Consider the following 27826-nt stretch of genomic DNA (forward strand, 5'->3'; position numbering starts at 1 on the left):
CCTCTTTATAATATTTATTCTTAAAAATGAGTAAGCAGACAGTTCATGTGTCCTGTGAATACCAAAATGTGTGTAGAACAGTACAGAACAGTAAAACACCTTTTACTATATTTCTATAACAAGATCCTTTGAGTGGCATATCAAAAGTCAAAACAAAGGATGTATTCTGTTTTGATACAGCACATTTTTTAAAACATCTTTAACCTTGAGAAATAGACCACAGATTTCTAAAAAGAGATGTAAAAATATACATCAACACGGTCAGTGTTAAACAGCAGGCTATCATTTTCTGATTCACATGTCTATTAACTTGCACAAACATCAGTGAGGAGGTGATGAAATCATTATGCATCAAACCAGAGGGACCAATCACATGTTTCAGAGGATGTAACAGCTTAGACAGGAGGGGCTTCGATCATTAATCACTTCCTCGATTTCCCTCATTACTTTCTCGATCATGCACTTCCTCAGCTCATCAACCCCTTATTTCTTCCCCTGCTCTATTTGCCTCCTCCTGAAAAACTGTAAAGAGAGAAATTCTGGTGTCATCCCCTCCGATGCATTCCTCTGATTGCATTTTCATCAGGACACAAGGACAAAGGGAAGAAATAGGAAGGGAGGTGAGAAAGTCAGACAAAGCAAGCAAGGAAGGGAGGTAGGAATACTTGGGAGTCATTGGAGGGCCCATTGGGTGCGGCTGTAATGGACTGAGATTGATCTGAACAATGAGACCAGCTCATTGACTCCCACCACAATTGAATGGGTGACAGCAACAAACTGAGCTGCCCCCCTCCCCGAGTGGCTCAGGCAGCAAAATTAAAAGATCTGTCTTTTTTCCCCAATGAGATTTACAAGGTCAGGAGAAAGGTCAAAGAAACACAAACATGCTATCTCTGATGCATATGGTCTGTGGCAAAATAAAAAAAACATACAGAAGCTCCATAAAAGGCCTTTGACATTACTCAACCCTCAACGTGGCGGAGAAAAGTCAAAGAGAGTGTAGGAAAATTGTAGAGGGGGACAAGCAGAGGTTGAAGCTGAGAGGGAAGGACAGTGGGAGAGAGGAGAGATGGGGAAAAGTAGAGAAAAGAAAGAGAGAGGAGGAGCAGACAGATGGATTTTGAAATGCTCATCTAATGGGCGTCCATCTTGTCTTCTACAGGCAGAGCTGGAAATAAAAATGGGGGTGGGGGGATTGGGGAGGGGGGGGGGGCACATCTGTCTGTCACTCTGTGTTAGGCTCAGCATAATTACTGTGAAATGACAGAGAGCCACGACTTATAGGAGGGCAGCTAGAGGAGAGAGGTGTGATTTCAGACTTGCCCTGCGAGTCAGTCATTGCTATTTTGCGGACATGTGATCATGTGTGGCGCAAAACTGGGGATGTGAAATTGAGGATGTCCAAAACTGATGGAAATGGCTTTAGAGAGCAGCTACACTCAGGACTTTTATTTAGACATCCATTGATATTACTGTTAAATCCCACGCAGGAGTGCTGTGGAAATCACCAAAGCCTTTAAGAATGCAATGTATCTTAACATGATGATCAACGACCTCATAATATATTTCAATTACATCCAGAGGCTGTAATTTTTTGCTCATGTTGCCTAGTGACAACATTGATTTCAAGTGAACGAGAATAACAAAACACTCCAGAAACACTCCATAGCCCTCACAGCCACAACTGGCAAAGATATCGTCCAAAATTTTGATGGAAAAGCTCTATATACAAATTATATTTAGGGTATGCCCTCCTATAGTCTACCAACATGCACTGCACTCTTCCTCTTCACACACAAAACTGTGTGGAATGGTCCCCAAGCTGCTACATCTCAGTTCCATTTGGGTACCTAGTACCTTAAAGAGAAGGCACAGCACTCTGCCAATAAATGTACACCATAAGCCTTTACAACAATACACAAAGTGTCTAAAGGCTGGGACACAAGTGTGAACAGTGCTGACAAGGTATCAGGACGAGTTTTAACCATATATTATATGTCAGCAAACAGATTTAGAAAATTAATAATTAGGATAGAAAGAAACAGCTGCTTAGTCATGATGTTAACTGAAAACAACAAATGTGTTATCAAAGTTTGTGCAAAACAGAAGCAGACTAGAATGTGACAACTTTTCCTTTTTTTTCCTTTTTTTTTAAAAAACAAAAATAACACTCCCAGTCATTTGTTTCTTTTTTTGTTTTGTGTGGTGTATGATGATGTTTTTGTTTGCTGTAGGTTGTTGAACTTATTGTAAAGACGGCAGGCAGCTTGGTCGGTCAGTTGGGAAGTCAGTTAGAAATGCGTCTCCTTCTCTGAGATGGTAGATATTTTCCCATCAACCTTGAGTTTGGCATCATTTGCGGCATAAGGACTGAGAGCGGCATGTTTTCCTCTCATTTTCAGGTCTGGGCTGGGAGTTGTCAGCTTCTTCAGTCTCTGCAGAGAGGATTGAGAGAGAAGAAAAGGTTATTTCTCATTCCTCTAAAACAATGCTACTTCTATAAGCAGCTTTTAGCAGACACAGCTCATGCATAAAGTCAAAGACTTTGAAGGAACCAAAAAGGCTTCAACAAAAGTGTACCCAAATAAGAAACTAAAATGTGTGCGCAGGCCATTAAGTTTTAGACAATAACTTAAATCCGCTTTATGTGGCAGTGTTGCATCAATTGACCATAACATCATTTGTACAGACATTAGACTAAATGGTTATTTCTTTTAGTTTTGTTATTTGTTTCTTAGTCTAGTGAGGGAATTAGTAAAAGACATTAAAACAGCTTGTTTCATAACACGCAGTATAAAAGATGTGTATTGCTTTAAAAATAACATGCTGTCAATTTAAAACACAATCAACCACCCAGCTAAGACTTTCTTACCTTTTAATGTCATTTCTCTTTGCACTAACATAGAAGTGTGGACATCATTCAATTCAAAACATTGACCATAACATTCCTTTAGTTTCATTTTGCCAGAGGCTACATTACCGACCATTCATCCATCAATCCATCAATCAATCCATTATCAATAACACTTATCCCATCAGGGTAGTGAGGGGATGGTGGGTGCTGGGGGTGCTGGAGCCAAACACTCCACTGATCATTTAACATAAAAATCCTGCAATTAGTTAACGCCCCCCTCCCCTTAAACAATGATGGGAAATCAGCAAACTGTGACATTATTCCCGGGAGAAAGTCAGATGTGAGAGATACCACAGATGGATTCTTTTCACTCATTTTCTTCACAACAAGGTGACACAGGTACAATGTTTCCACAGCTCTCCCCTGATTAACAGTCACTGATGTTAAACTAATACAGTGGTTATCTCACTAATCTCACATATTTCTCACAAAATATCTGAAAAACAGCCCATTGTTATATTGACTGAGTTAAGACCTGCTCATTAATACTTTGAGGTATTGGCCGATTAGCTCATTTTTCCTGGCATAAAAGCCAGTATCAATCACACCGCCACAGGACTAGGGATGTTTTATGTATTATAGATAAGGTTATTGGCTACATTAGTTGAAAAAAAAAGGAAATGTTTGCTTTGATGCTCAAATGACTAAAGATTCTTCATAGCAGAGGGCAAAATGAGAGAAATTAGTATAAAAAACGCAGATAGAAATACGCTTTTTTTACAACTTAAATAGGACTTTCAAGGTACCGGATTTTCGCCTCCTGATTTAGTGATTTAGTTGTATTTTTCTGATATATATGCAAAACTTTGGAAAAAACAAACCAACCCATCCCTTTTAGCAAAATCAAGGCAAGCAGGGCTGGAGCATCATGTAACTCAAGAAACTATCTTAATAAACGTAATTGACTTAGATGTCATCATTCATTTCTAATGATGGTTGAAGTTAAATTTGTATCTGAGAGGTAGCTTTTTCTTGGGTGCAGGTAGTGCACCCTGTTTTCATCTGTCATCCCCTCCTTAATAATTTGCTCTGCAGTAGTAGCCATACACTGCAATGGAAGGTGGCAACCAGCGTAAAGAACCACCACCGCCCCTTACTATGCACCAGTTAGTTACACAGTACAGCCATAAGCAAATTATTAGCACATATTAGTATTTCATTTTTTTTTAAAGACAGTTATTGTCAATACTGAGATGTTGCTACAGCCCTAATCTGAAGTATTAAACTCCATCTCTGTGCAAAACCATAAAAACGCTTTCGCTTTCAAACATGGATTTATTAAGCACAAGTAATTATTAAAATTCAGTTTATTAGACAGTTTATTAGACAGTTACAGTATAGATTTAGCTACATGCACTTACAGTATAGATTTAGCTACATGCAATATGTCATTAAAATTGTTGTGTTTCATTCCACTACAACCAATAGTGGAACAAATGCAGTGGCTCAGAACAACAAGGGAATCTCTGTGTTGCATTTTTACCTCACCAACAGACAACCCATAAAATACTGCAGTATAAGATTTTTTGTTTTTACCTCAGTGAAGGTGCCAGGTGTCTTCCAGATCTTGTAGATCATTCCCAGAGGGATGCAGACCATCGAGGACATGGCCATGAACCAGCCAATTCCATAGCCCCAGTCAGGGTAGGTGTACACATTGTTGTACTTCAGAGGCTTGTATTTAATCAGGAAGAATAGGAAAATCCCCTACAGCAGAAAAACATGACACTCTTATTTGTAAGTACTATTCAGCATTGCGAAAAATAAATGCTCCCTTCCTTGAGTAAAATAATTCAAAGTTGGGTGTTTTGTTGAACTGAATATTGGTGTAAATCTGAAAAGTCAAATAAAAACAAATAACTGTGGAAGATGTTCACACTCTCTTTTAAAACGTAGTGTCAATATTGTTTATATTGTATTTTTCCTTGCTTTCAGAAATTCTTTGAACATTAATCATAAAATAGTTTTTAGTTAAAGCAAAATGGAACAGATACATAATACATCTTAAATCCATCCAAAGTAAGAAATTATCATAAAAGATGAACTAGGGATGTTCCTAATGTTCCTAGCAATTAATTTCCAAGATGTTTGAAGAGAAAAATTAATTCTAACTAACCGACTAGTATGAATGTAAGAAGATAAGCAGAAAACAGTCCAAATGTAGCACAATTTATTCAAAACAACTACACTTGGGACCACAGAATCTGCAGGTAAGTCAAACTGGTTTTCCAAGTATGGCTAATGACAGCAGAGCTAGCACCACTAGACTTCTGCCCTACTTGCAGGTTCATTTCCACATGCTTTACTCCGGTCAAATGCTTGAATGCTACTTTAACTTGACACAGCTTACATACAACTTTATTTCCATTCCACTCTAGATCAAAGTATGGCCTGGCTGTGCAGCACAATGGGATGCCATCTGTCACCTGTGCTGGTTTACACCAAGGTAGTACAGCATTGTAGCATGACGGCAGTAGCCATTAACCGGAGCTACAGCCCTGAATAGTAGCAGGTGGCTGTGCTACAGCTTGGACACAACATATGAAGAATGGCACCTCAGATTTACAATAATAAATGTACACATGATTAATTTAACCAACTAGTAATGGTGCCAACTAGCAAGAGGGACAGTGTAAATGTTTTGACTTAACGTGCACATAACTAAGATGAACCAAAAACAAATTGTGTACTGTGATCCCAAAGTTAAATACAATTCTTAATTTGACTTGGTGACTGTGACATGTATCCTTCATTTTTTAGGGCTCAACCTAATGAAAACTTGGTTGCTGTCTGTAATGCTACTACTCCTCTTGATGTTGTGTGTGCAGTGAACCTCACAGCACAGATGCCCGGGGTCAGGATCATCCAGCACCATTTGATGAAGAAGACAGGTTTGTGGCCGATCATGTCCTCAATATTTAGGTAGAATCTGTCACTACCTGAAATGCAAATACAGAGACTTAGTTTCTTCATGTTTCACTGAAGTAATATGATGATTGATGTATTTTGACAGTATTTGGATGTTGACACAAAGCTGCTGAATTTATGCAGACAAAATGTAGTTTGACACCTCCCCTGAAGAGAGACAAATCAATCAGCTGTGGTGCATGTGGAACGTTCTTAATCTAATGCTTAATCAATATAATTTGATTTGCTGTCAAATTCTGCTTAGATTAGTCAGACAGCTGAGTAAATGTGACTGCTTTAAGACAAACATAAGAGACATAGAATCATTATGTTAGTTTACAGAAAATTGCAGTAACAAAAGGTATTCTGTTCCAGAAAAATAAAATTGCAATTATTCAAGCTGCCATGATCACAAATGTTTTTTACTTCATATTAATATTTGTGTGACTTGTAAAGCATAAACTAAATAATGCTTGTGTTAAAACCCATCCTCCAGCAGAGGGCAGAAACGAAATGTGATTGCAGCAAAGAGAGTTTAAGCATGACACAGTGTTCGTGCAACAACCTTTACTTCAGCACTGAGATGTCTGACAGGTGTTCAGATTCAAAAGTGTTATCAGTGACGAGAAGGGTGAATAATTAAATGCAATTTTTCTTTGAGCTCTCTGGTTACATTTTAGGTGTAGACTGCTATCTTACCGTACACCCAGCCGATACAGATGGACTCAAATATGGCCACAAACAGCAAACACATCCCACTGGCAGCGTACGAGTCGAACAACTGGAAGACGTACATTCCTCCCTGATAGGATGAGACAGGTGTCATTTTTCTGTCATAGACATTTGAGAATCAGGCTTGGTTAGATCACATTCAACATGAAGTGAATCAGGTGTGTTTGATACTGTTGTTTTAGACTGACAGCATTCCAGGTGTTTCTTATACCTCCCCATAAATTAGATATCTTTAAAAATAGACCACGGATCAGCAACCAAGGGAGTTCAAATTACTACATTTTTGCCAACAAATGTGGTTTCAATACTTTAATGTTTAATATTTTGTTATTGCATGTTATTTCTTGAGAAGACTATTTGAGCTTCATCTACACACTCTTTCTTTGGTACATTATGACTGTGGCATATGTAGACCATTTTAAAGTGACAGGCTTCAAAACAGCATTTTCAGCCAACAGATGTTTTTGCCATTTCCACTCTTAATGGTAAACTAGGTTGCTGGCTGCAGCTTCTCAGTTGATATCCGCACCAAAACAAAAATGTAAGTTTCTAAAGTATATTGATAAACTAGAATCCTACTGCTTCAAAAGATTGAACTGCTCTATATCGATGGTGATGCTTGAATTTTACCATCCACTCTACCTGCACCATCTCCACTCAGAACAACTAATCTGTTCCTCCTGCGTCCACTAAAAGCCTCATCATAAATATAATCTCATATCAGTCTGTGAGCAGGGTTACATCACAGCTCTGAACGACCCATAAACAGCCAAACATCATTAAAATGTCTCAGTGACTGCCTTTATACTCATTCTTAGGCCAGGTATTGAACTACACTCCCAGAGGACCTTTTGAACTGTGATTTAATCCTGCTCTAGTTTATTCATGATGGCTCTCAGGCAGCAGAAAGGACTTAAGTGTTTAGAGTGCAGGTGAAGTTGAGAGTAAAAGCAGGAGGAGAAATTGGCAGGTTTTTCTTTCAGGGTGACACAGATGGGAATGAGTAATGACAAACAGAGGTCAGGTCAATGGACTATGTAGCAGTCTATAACAGAGAAAACACTGAGAAAGTAGCATGCTTTAATATTAAATCGCACCCCTTACGTCTCTTCCATGGCTATTATGGACCACTATTGAGCAGTACATACAGCACATTATCAGTGAAGGTGAACATGGGGACATGAAAGGCTTTCAGTGGATGACAGCCCTTCTTGAAAGTGTGAGGGACCAGATGCTCCATTATTATTACAATACAAAAAAGAAAGGTCTCAACTGTGCAGCAGAGCTGGTGGCATGTATACAGCTCTGAACAGGTAACTATATCAGATAGCTTTACCATTAACAAGACAGATCTGTGTTTTCTATAAAACCACAGACACATTAGTGGCTCACGTAAACACAATATTAAACTAGTCATGATGTTAAAGGTCCACTTTTTTTCTTTTGTTAATCATTTGGGCAGCTGATATACCTGACTGGAAGCCCACAGTTCTAAATTGATTGATTGTCATGATGATGAGAACAGTGATGATGATGGCAGCCATGATGATGTGTCTACATAAAAACAAAACAGACAAACTAGATGTGAAGTTCAAAACAGTGTCATCCCCAAAGCTGTAAATAGTAGAGAGCAGTTCCTCCCCCTTACTCTCAGGAAGGTATTGTATTGTATTTTATACAAATCTGTCTCAAAACTAAAGCTATCACATACTCATAAGAGCACCTGACAGTTAAACATACCGGCCTCCCCCTAGACTGTTTTTCTGTTCTTTGCTTGTTTGTGGCATTGCTCAAAAAGTATTTGATGAAAAACAGTAATTGACTGTTTGCCCAATGAACTGCTGGTCTTCTTTTAATAATGTACAAGTTCCAACAAGTAAGTGCACTTTTGTCTTGACCACACTTGCTATAAAAACAGAATTTCATAACTCTTAGCTAAGCGTACCTCTGTACACATGATGAGTCCTATGAAAAAGGAGGTTATAGACATGCCCAGAATCAGCCACTCCCTGCGGTAGCCTCTTCTGAAGGTTTCTGGGTACATGTCCACCACAGCCGTCACCAAACTCTCCACACACACGAACTGAAAAACAAAAGAAAACATTTCCCCTGACAGATTGCAAAAACATCTTTCTTCTAAACTGATAACAAAAAAAATATTGATAAAATTTGACTAGCTTAATATTTGTTTATAATAATAATTAATTTGCTTCATGTTATATTTACACAAAGTGATTTAAAAGTTATTAGAACAAGAACACTAAGCATGTTTCTTTTCAAACAGTCCTCCAAACTTTAAGTTTCTTTATAAAGTGACTTTTTTCATATAACTTCTGGATTCTTACCTGACTGTCCAGACCGAGGAAGATAAGCATCATGAAGAACAGACAGGCCCAGAGAGGAGATAAAGGCATCATGGTTACAGCCTTGGGGTAAGCAATGAATGCAAGACCAGGACCTGCATCATGAAAGGAATCACAAACAGGAACGTTAGTGAGTTACATAAATTTTGATAAAACTGTTTCAGAAGCAAATAGAAGCAGGGATTCTATCAAGTGTACTGTCTGAGGGACTTTGAGCTCTGTCTGCTTTTACATATTATTCTGTTTAATTTTAGCGGTGGTCTGCTTTTGTCTGGTTTTCTGAATGTCTCTTCTTTTTCTTTCCATTAACGTTTTTTATTCATTCTCTTTTTTCCTTGCCTGCTTAGTAAGAAAGGACTGATGAGACCCGGCACTGACAGCTATGAACTATTGTTAAAATGGTCGTGGTAAAAGCAAGATTGACCTGTTCACCAACACGGTGATATAAACAGTAGAAAAGGCTGATAAACCTGCAACAAAGGCTGGCAGAGTGGTTAACTATCTCATGTTTATTGAGTTCACCAGTTTTATGGTTGGCTCCTAAAACATCCTGCAAATGAACTACACCAAATAGACATTAAACTTTAAGAGCCCAGAAAAAAGAGCGTGGTACATTGTCTAGTCTAAGGGGATGTGAATGAGATGAGATGAGACAAGATGAGATAATATAATGTCGTAAGATAAGAGTTAATGTTTGTTATTCAACACCTGCATTTGATGGCACTTTATTTGAATCATCAAGCTCTTACTCCCTCATGATCCAAGACAAACATTTCAAATCTCTTTCTCTCATTCGCTAAATCATTCATAGTGACTTAAATATATTATGCGGCGGTCTAAGAGTCTAGGTGAAGTTATATAACTGGTTATGTTTAGCTATTTTAGAGCCATGTGGAGAATAGGGGCACAAAGACTCAGGCATGCTTTTTCTAGTTGTCAGTATCTACTACAGGTCAAACATAAAGCAACTTTACAGATCTGAAAGTTTTTATTTATTTATTTTGTTCTCTTACCAGATTCTGCCACTGCCTCGATGGGAACATTTTGCTCATAGGCCATGAAACCCAGCACAGAGAAGATGGCAAAACCTGCCACAAAGCTGGTGCCACTGTTCAAACAACACAGCATGATGCAGTCCCTGAGAAGTAGAGAGAGAGAGGACCTTAAACCTCACTGTAAGAGCTGTTTGAAGACTTTGCACTAATGGTCAAGCAGGCTTTCCACCTTATGACATGAATGGCACAGACAAGTTGTGTGAGGAGAAGAAGAAACAGATCATACAGAATGTGCCATCCACTCTTCTTAATCTGTTGATTAGAAGACAAATCTTAAACTTACCTGTAGCAGTTGTTATCGTAGGCATTGTAGCTTCCCAGAGCTGTGAGACAGCCCAAGCAGATGGCATAGGAGAAGAAGATTTGGGTTCCAGCGTCCACCCATACCTGAAACAAAGCATCAACACAGGTGTGTGATTGTTCTTCCTTGATTAAAACACACTGTTCACAAACACATATGTTATGCACAAAAATAAAATCTGATAATTTGCCATGTCAGCATTTATGATCTTGATCCAGCTTCCGGCTTAATCACTGCTTCTCCATTTATTGTCACTGACAATAAAAACTCTTGGCAAGATTTCCCAAATTAATTAAATGAATGATTTACAGGGAGAAGATAGGCTTAACCAATTCAAGAGATTACCATGATATGTCAAGGGGTGAATTTTTATCATCTAATGAAACCCCACAGTCCTTTTGTTACCCCTCATCCACCTGATTTTCATCATCTCAGTGGCTTTGTAATGAAATAATGGCTCAGCTAAAGCGTTTTCTTTCCTCTCTAAGAGGCACTCAGTGGAGCATCATGAATCATGGATTAACATCCTAAAAGTAGATACACAGTCAGACCAGTGACCAAATATTCATACTTGCTTCACTAACTTCATTCCTGCCTAATGTTGGGCAGAGAAAAACAACAATATATGATAATATTTAATCTGCTTATTCCTTAAAGTATCATTATTTAAAAGTATTATGTCTAACTTTTTGGCTCAAACTATTTTCTGTGTTCAAGTTTTCTTTAATGCAACACCCACATGAGTAATTTTTCACTGTTACATATTTGACGGGGCATTGACGAATAATATGTTTTGTCATCTACAAACATTAAGAGAAGAATTAATACATTCTGATACATTTAGTGGTCAGTATATGGATGTCCTTTGAAGGGCTGCTCTTAAAGACCTGACCCATATCCCTTATAGAAGAAGTGGACCTAGCCTCAAGTGAAAATAAAGCCCGGAACCTGCATTCTTCCATAAGTCAAGCAGGGAGAGGCTCTCATCGTACGAAGCCAATCAGGAAAAAAGTGAGGCTTTTGGTCTCAATGCCAATTTTCATGTGCTATTTAATACATCATGGAGTTCATGTTTTAAATAATGGTCCCATTTAGAGTAAAGTCATTCATAACGCAGGGTGTGCTTGGCTTCCAGTGTTTGGCAGGCAACCAGGATATAGACTTATAGAAGAAACATCAGTTTCTTAAAAAGTCAATGATCTGACTTTTGAGTGTGTGCAAAGAAAATGTTTAGGGGCTAAGACAGATAGTTCTTTCTATCATGTTCTGGTTTTTTAATGCCTATAAGAGTTGTAACTGGTGCAAGTACACGCTGTGCTCAATTTAAACGGTCCTGTTAGTTCCCTGGTTCAATGCACAACACTTCAACAATTATACAGGTGAGCTACTGTATAAGGTAAGATCTTGCTTATTAATAAATTTAAGAGAAAATGGTGCAGTCTCAGTATTTCATTCATAGGCTTCTTCTACATTTACACTTGTAGAATTCTTTCCTGAGCCTTCAGTAAAATGGTCAGTGTAAAACTAGTTTGTAGTCTAGCACAGGACCCTAGAACCTGCAGGATAGCATGGAGTTCTAGCGAATTCAAACTTAATGCAGCATGGCTCTTTGAAAACTCTCTCACATCACCATTCAGCTACTAATCTCATTTCCCCACCGAGAAACAATTAACAAACGCACGGTCTTCACTCCCTCCTGGGAGTAACCAGGGTAACTTCTGTGACCTGACAAACACAGGACTGTTCCTGTGGAAGAACAGGCCTTTCTCTCCTAATGTTCATTAATGTTCCCTTTAGTTCACCCTCGGCTGATGGCCGCACAGCGCAGGGAAACCTTAAAGGCCCAGGCTCAGAGAGAATCACTTGTTGATGTTGTGCCTAATTTGGCCAGCTTGTGTTTGGTTATGTTGAGACTGTGGCTCCAGGACACATTTCTACTGTGTGAAAGCTGAATGAGATTCACTGTAAGATAGTGCTCTTGTGAAGTAATGTTCCAGTCATGGTGCTCCTCACATCTGTCTCTTTTATAACAAAAAAAAACAACATACATAATACACATTTTTAATGTGAAGAGTATCATTTATCTATTAGCCAGAATTGAATGACAGATTTGACTCATGCAGTGACCTTGGGGCCATACCATGCATTTCTCTATATTTTTTTTATCATTTAATTATTGTGATTTGTCAGATTGTCAGATCTACAGTCCTAACCTATAATAACAGGGTAAATAATGTATTTTTTCTTTATCCTCTTGAGACACATTTTTTAAACTCTGAGGTCCCCCCCAGGCATGACTCCAAATACTGTACTTTCATGTTAATTTTTTTAGTATGTTTTTTTTTCAGTTTTGCCTAAGATCTCATATAACAATTATTTTTACTCCTTCTGCTTCAATGAAAAGTCCAAATATAGAGCAATTAAACATCTCTTAGTTCCAAAACTTCACCCTGTGGATACTATTCGCTGGATAAAAGCATTGAGCGGCTGAAGAGATACTCTTTTTTTCCTCACAAGGTTTTAGAGAGATGGAAACAGAGAGTTAAAACTACTCTACTCAAAAGTTTAACAGATCTTTAATATCTGCTGGATGTATAGGAAACTTTACACATTCAAGTCGACTTTTTTCAGTCGATAAGTCATCTTCTTTCAAAGGGTAAAATTATAGTACAGTTTATGTTTTGACTTATATTTGAGCCTACACTTAAACTCTTTGACGGACACATAAGTGTGCCAATACTGTGTTATTGTTTATCTGATGTGGTCTTTGTTTTTGACAAGGACAAGTTCCACACATCAGCATCATTGGCCTCATTTTTTCATCTGAAGGAAAAAACCTTTTCTAACGCTGTAAATTAGCAGTAGACCAAGAGTAAGTTAGACTTGTAAAACAATCACTTTGGAGAGAAGGAGAAAAAGACAAATAGAAACATGTTTCAGTTGCAAAAAAAGACAACAGGGAAGGAAATGAGAGTACGTGGGAAGTGTGAAAAGGAGGGGTGATGCACAGCACAGGGTGGAGGGTGAGAAGGAGAGAGACAGCCAGGGAGAGAAAGGTATAGGAAAAAGTAGAATAAGGGAGGCATGATGAAGTTCAGGGAAGTCAAAAGAGCGGTTGACAGCTACACACACACTTGTTATAGCCTGCTGAACAGAACAGAGCCTTGATTGTCCCTGAGGAAGCTAATTTAACATTGGTGTCAGAAGTAATGTCTTCCTCTGCCAAACAGCAGTGCTGCTTTATCACCCTCCCTCACTCTTACACAGCCTCTGTTTGTGTCTTTGTTTTTGATTGCCATCCATTTTTTTTAACTCACTCATTCACTGTCTCTCTGTATCTCTATTGTTTCTATAATTTTACTGGATTCAGAGATGCAGCCATTGTTTTACTGGAAAACAGTTGAGGGGCTATGGAATAAGGAAACATATGTTTGTGTATTTATGTATATATACATACAAATGCAGATATAAATGATCAGTCCTAGCTAGGTCAGTTTATATAAAAATACTGTTTTAGGCTCTGTTAACTGCTGTTTTTATCCAAGCAAGATTTATGCCAAGAAACTGTTTGCTTCAAACACCTTCACCCGAGAACCTGCATGCAACAGACTGGCTTATCCGTCATTACATTTACAGGCTGACTACATATCCAGTTATTTCTGAGGACAAAATATTTCCTTATTATTGCATCCATGGCATCTCACCCAATGTACAGGCTGTTGCCATGAAAATTGGCAACAGATTCAGACTGTGTAATATTTTTCTTGTAATAAATATTTGAAACTTGTAAATGATAATTTAATTTTGCAAGCATGGAAGCAGAAAAATCAAAGGAGACACCAATGGAGACTCTTTATCAGAAATCAACCTCTAAGCCCTGTCCCTCAAAGTTACTGTTGCTACTTTGCAAGGTTTATGGTACTAATAGTGAGTTCTTCTCCCCTAAAAATAATTGGGTAACACTTTACAATAATGGGACATTTATTTAGAGAATGAATGCTTAATTCATGTTGAAGTAATGCATGACTCATGATGAATTTCTGTATGAATTAAAGGGGTGTACTATCAATTCCTGTTGTTCACCATGAACTAAAAATAATGTCACCATAACTTCATGTAATGGCAACGCGTTTAATACATCATTAGTTAAGGTATGTTAATTACTTCATACATCAATTCATGTATGACCAAATTTGCTGGACATACACATTATTTTAGGACCATACATGTAAAAAGCATCCCAGATGATATTTTAGAGCTTCACATTTTTGAGGACAAACTCAATGATGGGTGTTGAGTTTGTCATTCTTGAAATAACAGATTCTTGATTTCAGCCAGAAGCAGGTTCTTATTTCTTGCCATGCTTTCCCTGCTGAATTGACTGACGTCAGCAGATTTTTCCACCTGTGGCTTTCTAGCTAGCTGATATCATAAGCACAGGAATTTGGTTGAAGAGTCCAACTTCAGTTGACTTTGTAGTCTTTCCATCTGATCAATATCTTGGCAAGTGTGTTCAAAAAGGTTGTTGCAACAAAGATGTTATCCTTTAAAAGCTGAGGGGAAAAAATCTACAGTAAATGTCCAAGACTCTCACTTTGGACATGAAAGGTCAGTTCTGATGGTCACAAAGCATTGTAGGGATAATGCAGATTACAGTTTACATCCCATAGTCAAAACCTGTTCTTCCTTCAATACAACTTTTCTGCATTTGAGTTTTTTGGTTTTGGCAAGGTAATAAATAGAAATTAAAAACGACTATTGAAATGCTGAACCTATTTTTGACTACAGTCCCATGTAGACCACTTCATCATGCAACAGAATCCAAAGATAAACACGTCTGCTGTGCCATATTTCAGTTACTGACCTACCCTAACTGTTTATCACCATGCTCAGATCTCTTCTCTTTTTCTCTCTTAAACTCTTCATCTATCTCATTTCAGGTTGTCATGACACCCCATCCACTGAGATTTTCTAGTACAGTTGCCTAGCGACCCAAGCTGTCTGCCTTTTCCAGGCGAGGTCAAGGAGTCTGCTCAGTGTGAGTGCGTGTCTCTCTGTATGAGTAATATGTTAATGCACCACCTCTTTTAGCCTCATATCCTGATCTTTTAACCCCTTAATTTTCTGAAAGCTGTCTGTTTTCCTGACCCTTGATCATCTTATCACTAACTGGAAACGCCAGCTACACAATAACAACCATAGCTCCATATCAAGCCAGACTAAAGGATCACTGACGCCACAGTGCGACTCTGGCGACAGGTTTTGGTAATTTTATGAAATAGTTCCTGTTTTATTGTCTTAAACCCCAAGAGAGGTGCTATATTTAGTTTTGCAAATGGCTTCTCTCTTCCTGAAATGGCCAAGCAAGTAGCGACTTAAACATGTTTGTTTTCAAAATGCATAAATGGTGATAGATGCAATAGAAAAGGGACATTTTACCCATCACACTATGGTTACAACAACACCACCTGTCCCTCTGGCAGCAATTCAGCTTTAGACAGGTGGGTGTGAGGCAGGGGTTTAAATTCACTCCCATGAGTCCAGTATCTTTAACCCCTCCTGCTTTACTTTGGTACTGTCTGCCTGTCATAGATAAGCTGACAAAAACAATCTCAGTTATAGCACTGTGCCATCTGATGAGTTAGACTAGTTACGATCTAATAAAGGTGTAAGTTGCAGTAAGTAAGTACCACAATCAAAAATTTAGAATATGGAAATAATAGAATTTTGGAGGTGAACACAGTAGAAGGGGTTTCAAAGCTGTACAAATAATGTGTCATATTTACCATGTACTATGTAATGTCATGGTACAGTAAAGTAACCCTGAAGTAACCCTAAAAACACCCTGTCAGTATTACACCTATATTTCTGGACTTGAAGTTCCTGCCCAACAAAGAGCAAGACGGCTAAAAGCAGTCACAGTGTAGGTCTTTCATTGTAATCATGGGGAGCTGTAAATGATTCTTCAAACAGGACACATTTGCAAGACATTGTGTGTGTCCTCTGACATTGATGAGTGTAAATCTGATGACTTAAAAAAAATGGATGAAGCGAGAGCCTAACTCATAATGGCAACAGCAGGTGCACATGTAAAATGTAGCTGAATGTTTTAAAATGCAATGCTTGTTTCTCTTTACTATGAGTGGCAACATCTTATATTTGCACTCAGACTTTTAACCCTTTTCTAAGACAGCAGATTTTCTATCCCTGCCACCAGTTTGACAAATATGAAGAGGCTCAAAGCTTACCTGAGGGTCAGAGAGACGGGAAATATCCGGGTAGAGGTAGAACTTGATGCCATCGAATGCACCTGGCAGCGTCACACCTCTGATCAGTAGGACCAACAACATGGCATAGGGAAATGTCGCCGTCACATACACAACCTGCCGGTGTAAACATACACAGTTGTGGAATACTAATTAATGCATAAAGTAGAACAACACACACTGAGTCACTGTAAGAACTTGCAGTTGCTTACATAGCCTGATATGATGCATACAAAATAAAGTCAAATTGAAGCTTTGCAAAGCAAAAACCCTGCAGTTGTCACGAACAATGAACCCATTGCTGATTAATGCCGGCCTCAAAGCAACAAAGCAATTTCCCCATCCGCCTCTTTTAAATAATGCTTTACAGCCACAGGACATACTTGTAACAGAATCCTAAGGGGGAAAATATATTCTTGTTCCTGTTGTTCCAGTTGTGCTATCCTTACAACTCAATGTCAACTGTGTACATAGGCTGTTTTTTATAAAACTGTATTGTATTATATTTTATTGTATTTTGTATTTGAATCATAGATATTTAAAAGCTGGGAGAGAGAAACAGCATCTCGTTTTTCCTGTATGTCTCGTATATACAGTGAAAATTTACAATAAAACCTTTGAACCTTGAACCTTGAACCAATGGCTGAGCAATACTGTATGTTGGTTTTGCAGTTAGTAACAACTTTAAGTAACCCTACACTTGGTTGTGCCCTGTCATTAACCATGTATATATCTTTGCTTTAGCCTAACATTTAGGAGTTATTAATAGCCAACTCACTGATAGCAGAAGACCCACTTAAGTATCAGTCAATCACATTTTATTATATAAAACAATCAAACAATACCTACTGGTTTACTTCTTTGAGCCTACATCAAACTTTAAGTTTCAGGTTATTCCTTGATTCAAGGTTAACTTTTATGATGGCGTTACAGAACATTTGTTTGTGTTTGCGAGTTAAAATTAGGTTTTTTTGGAAAAAATTGGGAACAATGGGAACTAGGGCTGGGTGATTCCCAGAGCCTAACAATATGATATGTATCATGATACAGAGGCCATGATACGATATGTATCATGATTCAGAGGCCACAATATTATATGTATCGCGATACAGAGGCTACAATGTGATGTGTATAATGATACAGAGGCCAGGATACAACACGTATCACGATACAGAGGCCACAAGACAATAAGTCTCACAATACAGAGGCCACAATACGTATCATGACCCACATCGATTAGGAAACCATGTCCTACATAGAATTTACTACAGCAGCTTATCTTTATATTGTTGTAAATAACAGGCAAAGGCATAGTTTTAAAGACCCTATAACTTAAAAAAAAACTAGTGTTGTGAAGGGTTAGAAAAAAATGGATGTTAAGGTTTTGTGGTGACTTAATCATATTTAATTGCATTTATTTATAATGTGAGAAGAATTGGATTACAGGTAGACATACTGCATAACCCTGTTTCTTGATGGCTGTTACAAACTTCCTCAATTTAAATGTAACCTTGTTCAGTTGTAATTCAGTTTTCACAGTCTGTTAGTCACGTATGGAGGAAGGTTATTGTCAAATCAATGACATAGTATTTAAAAACACTTAAAAGAACAAGGATATAAATGACATTGGAACTTTTTACAAACTTAAACAGCAACAGGAGAATAAACAACTTTGAATGGGACATGTTGCATTGATTGAAATGCATGTCAAGTTTGGATGTGAGCACGTCGAAGTGAGTTTGTGTATTTTACAGAAGAGCATGTCTACATGAATATATAAACTGTCCACTGTCTTTGCTTGATATGGTCATTAAACTAATACACTGTAGTTTCTATAAAGAACCAATGTTTGGGGATTACATAGTATGAATCATGCTAATTAAGCAGTTGCCTAATAGAGCCCTGTTAAAAAAGAATTATATAAGTATTTACAAATATAGCATAGAAGTGTGATTTTGATCTTTTGAGCCTGTACAGATGTAGAGGGAATTTTGGAGCTGACAGTTGTATTCAATGTTTGTTGGGACGGCACGCACTGGCTCTGTGTAGCAGGCATACCTATTGTTGCAAGTGGCTGATCAGGACAAAGTCTTGTCATGTGCAGACAGGGGATTGTTGTGTTGCTGCAGTAACATTGTGTGTCTAATGTCCAACTCATGACTTTCTGGAGCTCACATATCTTTGCTTTCAGTTAAGTTGGCAAGAGGTACAGTTTCTTCATGCTATTTTGCTCTGAGACGTGTGTTGCATACTGTTGTTTCGATTCTGTAGCATGCATTGATGCATGTATTGGCAATGAGTGCATTACCATATACTATTGCATTGATTTTTTGAGCACAGACTTAGACTAATTATTTAAAACAGTGTCTTTTATGTTTATGTTGAGTGTGTTACAATATATTTTTGCATCTATAAAGCTTTTAACATCAGTCATACAGCAGGTAGCATAAAAGATCAGAGCTCAGTCTTACAGCACTAAATTTATAACATGTAGCCTTAAGAATTACATTAGTGTAAACCTGTTGATTTTTAGTCTGGAAGACTAAAAGGATGTACACAGATACATACTGTATAAACACCTGGTTAGAGTATCATGCACATCACTACAGTTCCCTCCACTGCATCCAACATGACATACCTTCAGTACAGTAGCTAGCACTTGCAAACCATCAAACCAACACTCCACTTTTTATTGAACTATTCAGGTTGTGCAGAATTGTACTCTGCATCTCAAGACTCTTAGAAACCCCTTGAACAAAGACCCTGGCCTCTTGGAAGGCAGAGGCAGGCAACATACATCCCCTGGCTTGCTGGCATCCAGTCAAAGTCCAATTGAGGACAGAACAGGACAGAACAGAGCCAGGCCAGGAGACTGAAAAGAAAAGAAGGCTCCTCTGGCCCCGTCTCTTAAACAGGAGAAGCCTAGAGGAGTGATGCTGGCAGTGTGGGAAAATGTGCCTCTCTTTGAAGCATCAACAGGAGTGCATGAGTGTACACACACACACACACACACACACACACACACACACACACACACACACACACACACACACACACACACACACACACACACACACACACACACACACACACACAACTTCATTCACAAGATTGAAATGGTGTGCACATACTACTAGACACCGATAAAGTAGACCATTCATGCACACCAACTGAAGAACACGGTTTTAAATGCATGCACACTCCATTTAGCCATACATTCCAGGTCGCATTACTGTACAAGTGCAAGCAGCAGTTTCATCAATGGAAACTTTATTTACCAGGGGTTTAGAAACCTGTGATTATCTGTTTCTGTGTGGGGACAAGTGGGACTAGGAGTAAGAGGTTGATTTTACTCTTGACCGTGCTTTGCTGAATATCCTGAGCATTCTTCACAATAAAAACCTCAATCAAAAGTTTAGAAGAAAAACAGTCCAAACCAAAGAAGTACTACATCAAATAGAATCTATGGGACTTGATGAGACTATCCACTCTATACTCTGTTAATCCTAGAGTGGCATACAAGAAAAGTGTGGGAAAAGTCGTCCCCTGCCCAGGAGATCCCTCCTTTAATTTGTCAAATAAAACAATCAAACATCCTAAACCTTCTCTCTTTCTCTCCATCTCTCTGGAGATGAAAAGGCCAATATTCAATCTCTCCATGAACTTTTGATGCTCCACATGCTCCCTCCAGCTCACAATGGGTAAACATTTAAGCCACCACAAATTTACTGGTCAAACTTTCCCCTGCCTTGTCGTAAATTTAACAGGAGGGCTTAAATCTGAGAATGGCTGGCAAACACGAGCAACAAAAGCAAACAGCTTAGCAGAGTCGGAACTGAATGGGCTGTAGTGAGAAGAAAGCGCCTCTCTCTCGCAACAAGCGAGCTGTGGTTAATAGCAGGAGAGAGAGACGCTGCAGAGGCGTCTCTGCCGAGGATACACTCTGCATGCTCCTCATGAACGCTCCCCTTTCCTCCAGTGAATACAGGAATCAATCTTGGACCGGCTGCTAAAGCCTGGCCATGAAGAAGCCTTCTCCCCTCTTACTTCACAGCCACACAAAAGACACTTCAGGGAGATATAGGCATTGCCGCCTAGTTGTTTTCCCCCATCATATAGAATACAAAGTCATTAATTTTTCCTTACACACCCTTCCCAGTTTTCTCTTTACTCTGCTTCACTTTATCCCTACCTCCCCACTCACTCTGGTTCATTGAACCTGAGAAGATTCTCTCAAGTGATACTAAGCTCTCAAAGCAAGGTGCAGAGTCCTCACTGTCCTTGTCAAGGTTGCAAAAAAAGCTTTGAGGACAAAATTAAAATGGAAAGGGTGATAGGCAGAAAGATAAAAGTGGATGGTGCAGACAACCCTTTTGTCCTTTGAGGACAGCATGTGGTTTTCTGTGAGGGAGTTGTTTGGGGACAAGAACAGACAGGGTCTTATCATGCTGCTATTCCAACAGGAGTGCTGCATGCAAAAGTATTGCTACATGCATATATTAATGTAATCATTTCCACAGCTTGAGTTGAACTATGTTATATCAGCAATACTTAAAAAACTGTGCTTGTTCTTCCTGTGAGAACACCATGCAGGTCTTACATGTGGTAAACACTCTTTGCATTGCAATCAAAAAGCATTAACTATGCAGACTAGCATAAGCACACATAAAAGGAAATATGCATCACTCTGTCTCACCTTGCCAGTTGACTTGGGTCCCTTCCAGATGCAGAAGTAGCAGATGAACCAGGCCAGGGCCAGACACATGGCTAGCTCCCAACGCACTCCCCCCATGTGCTCAATACCATCAGATATCTTCAGTACTCTACGTCTGATTTGGACACAGAGAACACATATGATCACTGATTTGATTTTGCTAATGCTCTAGTTTGACTCAAGTTGAAGAGGCTGTCAACACTGAAAAAGGTGAAGTGAGAATTTACAGAAAAAGTAGAACCTTTGCAGAATAAGATCAGTCCTCAGGCATTAATTGATGCTCTTATTCAGAGAGCAGGCTCTGCTCAATAAGTTATAAAACAGAGGGAGCATTATGAAAAATAAATATGTGTTTGACATTTCTCAATATAAATAGTAATGTCAAATTTTGCTGGTTAACCATACTCCCATCGAACCTCCCATAGCACTCCTCAGTTAGCAAAGGGTACTAGTGGTTCAGTTCACATTTATAGAGTGGATGAAATGAGTCACAAAACTATAAAAATGTGCTCTATGAAATGGGGAAGCAAAGCTGTGCCATACTCGACACTGGTTCAATAACTCTTTGTACGAGAGTTTATGGGTTCACTGCAGAGCACAGATTCACAGGATCACTCAGGAGCAGAATCCAACTGTACCATCCTTACCAAACTTTGAAGAGACTAACCAGTAGTACAAATACAATCATCCATCCACTACTGCTAAATAATGGGAGGTTAGGATGCTTCTACTAGGTCATAAGACAAGCAAGAAAAAACCAGGGGAGCACTTTTATAGAACAATGCAGTTTCTGACAATGCAAGGATGGCATCTGGTTCTACTAGTCTTACTCAAGGATTCACGTTCAACTTGTCTGCTGGTAACTACATTACTCTTTGTACCTGTTTTTAAACCATGATATCTTGTCCATACTGCTGAATTTCTTCTGCTTGCATTAAGGGTGGTTTTCCTATACTTAGGTATAGTAAAGCTGTGGAAGAACACATGATCTGTCTTATTAAAGGCAGATTGGCCAACAAGCTCATGGAGAGTGGCTCAAAGAACACCTGTTAAAAGATGCAGCCCTCATGGGAAGAAGTAGTATCTCCACAACCGAGGCAGGAGGCAGCTTTGTGGCTCTGATATCGATGTTTGTTGCATAATCATACAGGAGATCACAGGTTAGTTAAAGTCTCTATTCAGCATCAAGGACGTGCTCGGGGCGCTGGTGGCCTAGCGGTCGAAGTGCCCCACATGCAGAGGCCACAGTCCTCGTCGCAGGGGTCGCTGGTTCGATTCCCGGCCAGTCGACCATTTCCTGCATGTCTTCCCCGGCTCTCTACTCCCCACATTTCCTGTCTCTCTTCAGCTGTCCTATACAATAAAGGCAAAAAGGCCCAAAAAATATAACTTTAAAGGATGTGCTGGTGGACACTGTGGTGGATGACATTAGCAAGCATGAAGACTTGTCTGTTACTGACATTAACTTTTTCCAATAGATCAAGACGAATCTCAAGCTGCTAAAAGTCCTCTTTGTCAATGTTGACCAAAGAGTTCACCAAAATAATCTTCAGGGGAAGACCAGCACCTGAAAATTTAACCATGACTCCTTGAGCCAGCCTACTGTTGGACTTGGCTTAGTCCAACAGAACACTAACTAGTATTGAATCAGTAATTCCCAACGTGAGAGCACAAAAACCACAATGAAGGAATTGTTACTCCACCACACCTCCTTGTTCTTAATAACTTCTATCAAACAGCTGTCAGCACTGTGTTCCTAAGACTATGGTCCTAACTTGCTGGCAGATTGACCCCTTTAGCAAACTGAAGTCTTACACCAGAGAATACCCTGCCAGTCTTGAAGTAACCAAGTGATCATTCACATTAGCAACTAGGTATCACTGTAAAAGAAAGTGTGGGGTCAGATATCCTTTAAATTGTTGATTTAGTCATGGAACCAATTGGCTATAGTCTAATGACAGCACACTAATAAATCCTCAGGGGCATGACCAGTTCTTTGGAAGCCTGACAAGTATAAAGGGAAATCTGAGGTCATGACGGTGTGGTGGTTATTGTTTACAGTCCAACTAGGAAGTTGGACCTTAGGCGGAGACGAGATCCAGGACCGTCTTTTTTCCTCTGCTTTTGATTGATCTTTGCTTTCTGTAGCTGTAACTCACAGTCCAAATCGAATTTTATTCAGGAAGAATGAAGAATATCTTTCAGAAAAAGTTGAAATGTCTTCATTCAGCATGCTTCTCTTTTCTCGAGAGTTAGAAACTCTATAGAGTTAAGTGCTTGTAATGATAGCATGGTATACTGCCCTCCTGTTGAATCCCTGCAGGTTGAAGAGCTTAGGTTCAAGATACAGGGCATGTGGTCAGCAATTATGACATCATAGCTTGTCGGCGTTGGTGAATCAACAGTTTGCTTCCTGTTTGTTGAAGCACAGCCAGTCAACAGCATTGATGGAGGATGAGAAGCGAGATTCTGAGCCACAGAGCTACATGGTCCTGCCAAATCTTTGCCACTAAGTTCACCCCCGGAGCTCCTGACCAGCCATTGATCATCGTGACATGTTCTTGGTGGCAGGCCACAGGCAAGGTCCAACACAGCTCCCCTGTCCCTCCCTGGTCAGCCCAAAGGGCAAGACGTGAGAGCAATGTGTGTAAATAGACGTGCGTGTTCCAAAATGTATTGAAATAGTTGTTTCTTATGGCTGTGCTTTGCTGCATATCTTAGCAGAACTTTTATGCATAGTCTTACAAAAAAATGTCCAAGGTTAACAATCGTGTATGGAAAGTTTTGAGACTTAGGTTCAAACTGAAGCTAACTGAACCAAAGTCAGGTATTATCCACCCAGATACTTGAATACCACATTATGGGTCTTTGCTTTAGTTAGTTTTAACAAAGACACAATTTTATACATTTTTTGGCTTCAATTTGAAATGTTTTCATCCAAAATATATACATTAATGTAACATCTCAATAACATACCCCGAGGATGAAGTCTCACTCCCTCACTGCATGTAGTTTTATCTCAGCTACAATAGATTCATCATTCTTCTCTTGACTATCTTTGTTTTCTCGTCTGTTAAATGACTTAACCTTAAATCACTTCTGTTATGGTTTACAATAATATTATTTCATGTACATTATGATCAATGTTAATGACAAAGCGCAAATTACATTTTTATGTGTCCTCTTCAAATTCTTCTTTATTTAAGATGGAATTTCAGAACATGATGATGATTTACAACACCAACATAAAGATCAATACAAGTGACTTAAAACAGCTTGTTTGACCAACTGCTCTGATGTTTGTTTGTGCTGTATGTACAGTATAACACATGACAGTGTGCCTTGGCACAGACTAAACAGTGCCTGGTCAGTTATTATTAATGCCAGCAACATGGTGTTTGGCTCCTTGGCTATTTCCTTTGGGCATGTCTTTACCCAGGGTTGCATTTATTATGCTTGCTTAAATCTGCTCTCTTAATGACTTTCACGCAAATCTTGTCGCTTAATTTTGATTTGGACCCAAAAAACATGTATCACAATTAAAATTTAACCACTTGACTGCCTCGCCAAGTTTAAAAAGAGAGATTTGACCCATCAGTATAAACATAGCCACTGGCAGCGAGACAGGAAGTGTGGTCAGCAATACACACTGAAAAAGCCTGATCCGCTGCCACACACATGGCTCTAGCTGGGAGACAGCTGGCCTACCAGGGCCTGTTGACACACAAATATGAAAAGGGCTGACTAATTATTGGGGGTATGGTTAGGGGGGGTCAGTAAAACGGTCTGGAGCTGTCAGAAGCTCAGATTTTTAACATGACTGTAGATGATTACTTCAAAGAAGGACTTGAGTTGCTGTAGATTGCCTGAACTGACAAAGTGGTGTCTTGTGTTTTGATAGTACAAACTAAGACATCATTAATACTTCATGCTGAGAGAGATGACAGCCACTATGCTCTCTGGTGAGATTTTGCACACACACTAGCCGTGAGGGCTCATAAGGACTAATGAACATGACAGAACACAAAGATGATGTGAGAGGGGGAAAAAAATAGAAGTAAAATATTTACTCACTCCCAGAACTCGATGACTGGAGAAGTTGCGTTGGGGTTTGTGATGTTGGTGGCATTTTCTCCATAGTAGTCAACACAGTTGTCTGTGTAAACAAAATAAGATTCTTCTTAAAACTGTAGCTTTTTTAATCAGCTTTTCGTGTTGTTGTCTATTTCCTTTTCTCCAGAAACACTACTCTCACTAGTTTGTTCTGTTGCAAGAGAAAAACGACCTCCCTCATCCACCGGTCCCTCCTCCTACCTGTGTTCCAGTAGTGCCCACAGCCAGCCCACGGCAGCTCAGTGGTGAAGCAGTTGAAGAAGTAGAAGATGGCCCAAGCAAGGATCACTATATAGTACACGTTTAGATGAGCTTCAATCACCTGTGTTGCGTAGCCGATACCTAAAGAGGCAAGAGGGTATAGATGAAAAAATGAAGAGCTGCAGGGAAATAGATTGATTATCAAATCAATGCAAATTCATCAGTAAATTCAGTAAATTCATCAGTAAAATAACGTAAGAATTTAATCATGGGTGTTAGACCAAAAAAGGTTGTCATGAGAAGATACATTTTTGTAATGTTTTGTGCATGCATGTCCAAGAACTGAGTTTCATTAATCATCTGAGGTTATTCCTTTTCTATTTTATGATTATGATAAAAGTCCTAAAATCTAGATAAAGTATATGAGGTTGCATTTCTCTCACCCTCAAATAGCGGGCAGATTTTCCTCCAACAGGTGATACCTCCCTCGCTGGTGAACTGACCCAGGGCGGTCTCCAGGAAAAAGACAGGGATACCACAGCATATGAAGAAGATGACATATGGAACGAAGAATGCACCTTTACGCACACCAAAGAACAGAGACATAAAAAGTGCTGAATTACAAAGTTTGAAAGGTAGCAAGTTAAAATGAACCTTAAAAAAATGTATAAATATTTTTCTTCTAACATTTGAGAGCTATTACAAACATTTAGATGAAAGATGACCTTTTTAGACTATAAGGAGGATACATACTGAGGTGCCTAATGAGGGAACTGACATCTTTGATATGATGACAGATTATGGATTAAATGATGAGGACTTCATTATTTGTTGAGAGGTCTTGTTATACTCATTCACTCGTTAGGTTTTTTACTTTTTAAGTATGATCCTACTCATGTATCAGACTAAAAATGATCATTCCTTTTCTCTTGTAGTCTTCAGTCTTCTGCATTTATACCTGTCCTACTTCAAACAGTAACTTCTCCTGACTCTCTGATAAGTTTGTATCCCCAAATATTGGAAAGAAAAACTTCCTCACCTCCTCCATTTTTGTAGCAGAGGTAAGGAAATCTCCAGACGTTGCCCAGGCCGATGATCTCTCCGGCCACAGACAGGACAAACTCGATCTTGTTGTTCCAATGACCTCTCTCATGGTAGCCCAGGTTTTCCAGGCTGGAGCTGGACCCTTCCGGGTCTTTGCCATCCTCTGGTTTACCATTTATAATGGGCCCGCTCTTCTCAGCTGTCATGACGCTCCAGCAGCCCGCTGAGAGAGAGGGAGAAAAAAAACTAATGACTTTTAAAAGGTGACCTCATAACCAAAAGTTTAGATGGATTCAGTGATTTCTTTTCTTGAATTTGTATCTTTCCAAAGACATCTGAATGTGAATGAGATGGTCCAATTAATGCAAAACCACGCCCATTGAATAGTCCATACTTCTGCATGTGAATGTTCAAATGGAGTGAAAGCAGTCTCATTCATTTCACTCAGTGAGACAAAACAGCATCAAAATAAATAAAATGGAATGGATAAGTGTGGAGTGGTCATTCTGGTGAACTACTATTTAGAGCTGCAGAAAAAATGACACTGTACATAGAATATATAAAAATTAGTATTCATGTGAGAGGGCAGATTAAAAACTAAGCTGTCTGCAACATGCAACTAAAGCTTCAACTTCAATGAGAACTGGCACACGATCAACATCTTATTATTGTGGTACGTTTGTGCGTAAAAGCTCAACTACTTGTGGGAATATAGTTACAGCGCACTTCAGAACCCAGCCCTCAGTCTACTGCTTTCAGCAAGTTAGCAGCGCATGCAAAGTTTAAATGTATTTTCGGTTTAAGCAAAAGAACAAAAAAAACAGGTGTTAGAATGCCACGTATGTCTAGGAAAGATAATTATTAATGCAAACAGAAATTATAAGACGTGCAACTTTGAGTGTCGTTACTTACCAGTCTCCTATGGAACAGTGGCAAACCTCCTTTTGACTCCCGCGATGATGCGCACTGACAATTGGCTTTACAAAACACAGGATAGTTTATCCTGATCAGGGGGGTGAAAAAAAAGGAGAGAGGGGGCAAAAGAGGAAAAAAGAGGAACAATTTGAAACCGCGTTGAGTAATGTGATTCTGTTGAGTCCCTCGTTTATATAAAGGAAGATCCAAGAAGTCTCAGAGTGATGGTAGATCGTGCACCAAGCGGTGGATAACCTGCGACTGCGCTCCTACTCTCCAAGCGGTCCACTCTCAAGCGCCT

At 39.1% G+C, this 27826-nt stretch overlaps 1 protein-coding gene across 1 annotated transcript; it reads right to left on the reverse strand.

Moving 5' to 3' along the window:
- Positions 1-27826, reverse strand: slc6a11b (solute carrier family 6 member 11b). Its single transcript, XM_034694128.1, has 15 exons — positions 27523-27826; positions 26606-26833; positions 26010-26144; positions 25567-25707; positions 25327-25408; positions 21235-21367; positions 16521-16655; positions 10255-10358; positions 9930-10054; positions 8899-9011; positions 8499-8636; positions 6521-6623; positions 5753-5853; positions 4451-4621; positions 1-2435 (listed from the first exon to the last, which is right to left on the reverse strand). The coding sequence occupies exons 2-15, from the start codon at positions 26814-26816 to the stop codon at positions 2292-2294; spliced, it is 1836 nt and encodes a 611-aa protein (XP_034550019.1). The 5' UTR covers positions 26817-26833; positions 27523-27826; the 3' UTR covers positions 1-2291.

The sequence above is a fragment of the Notolabrus celidotus genome, chromosome 1 (genome assembly GCF_009762535.1).
Source record: "Notolabrus celidotus isolate fNotCel1 chromosome 1, fNotCel1.pri, whole genome shotgun sequence".
Classification (NCBI taxonomy): domain Eukaryota; kingdom Metazoa; phylum Chordata; class Actinopteri; order Labriformes; family Labridae; genus Notolabrus; species Notolabrus celidotus.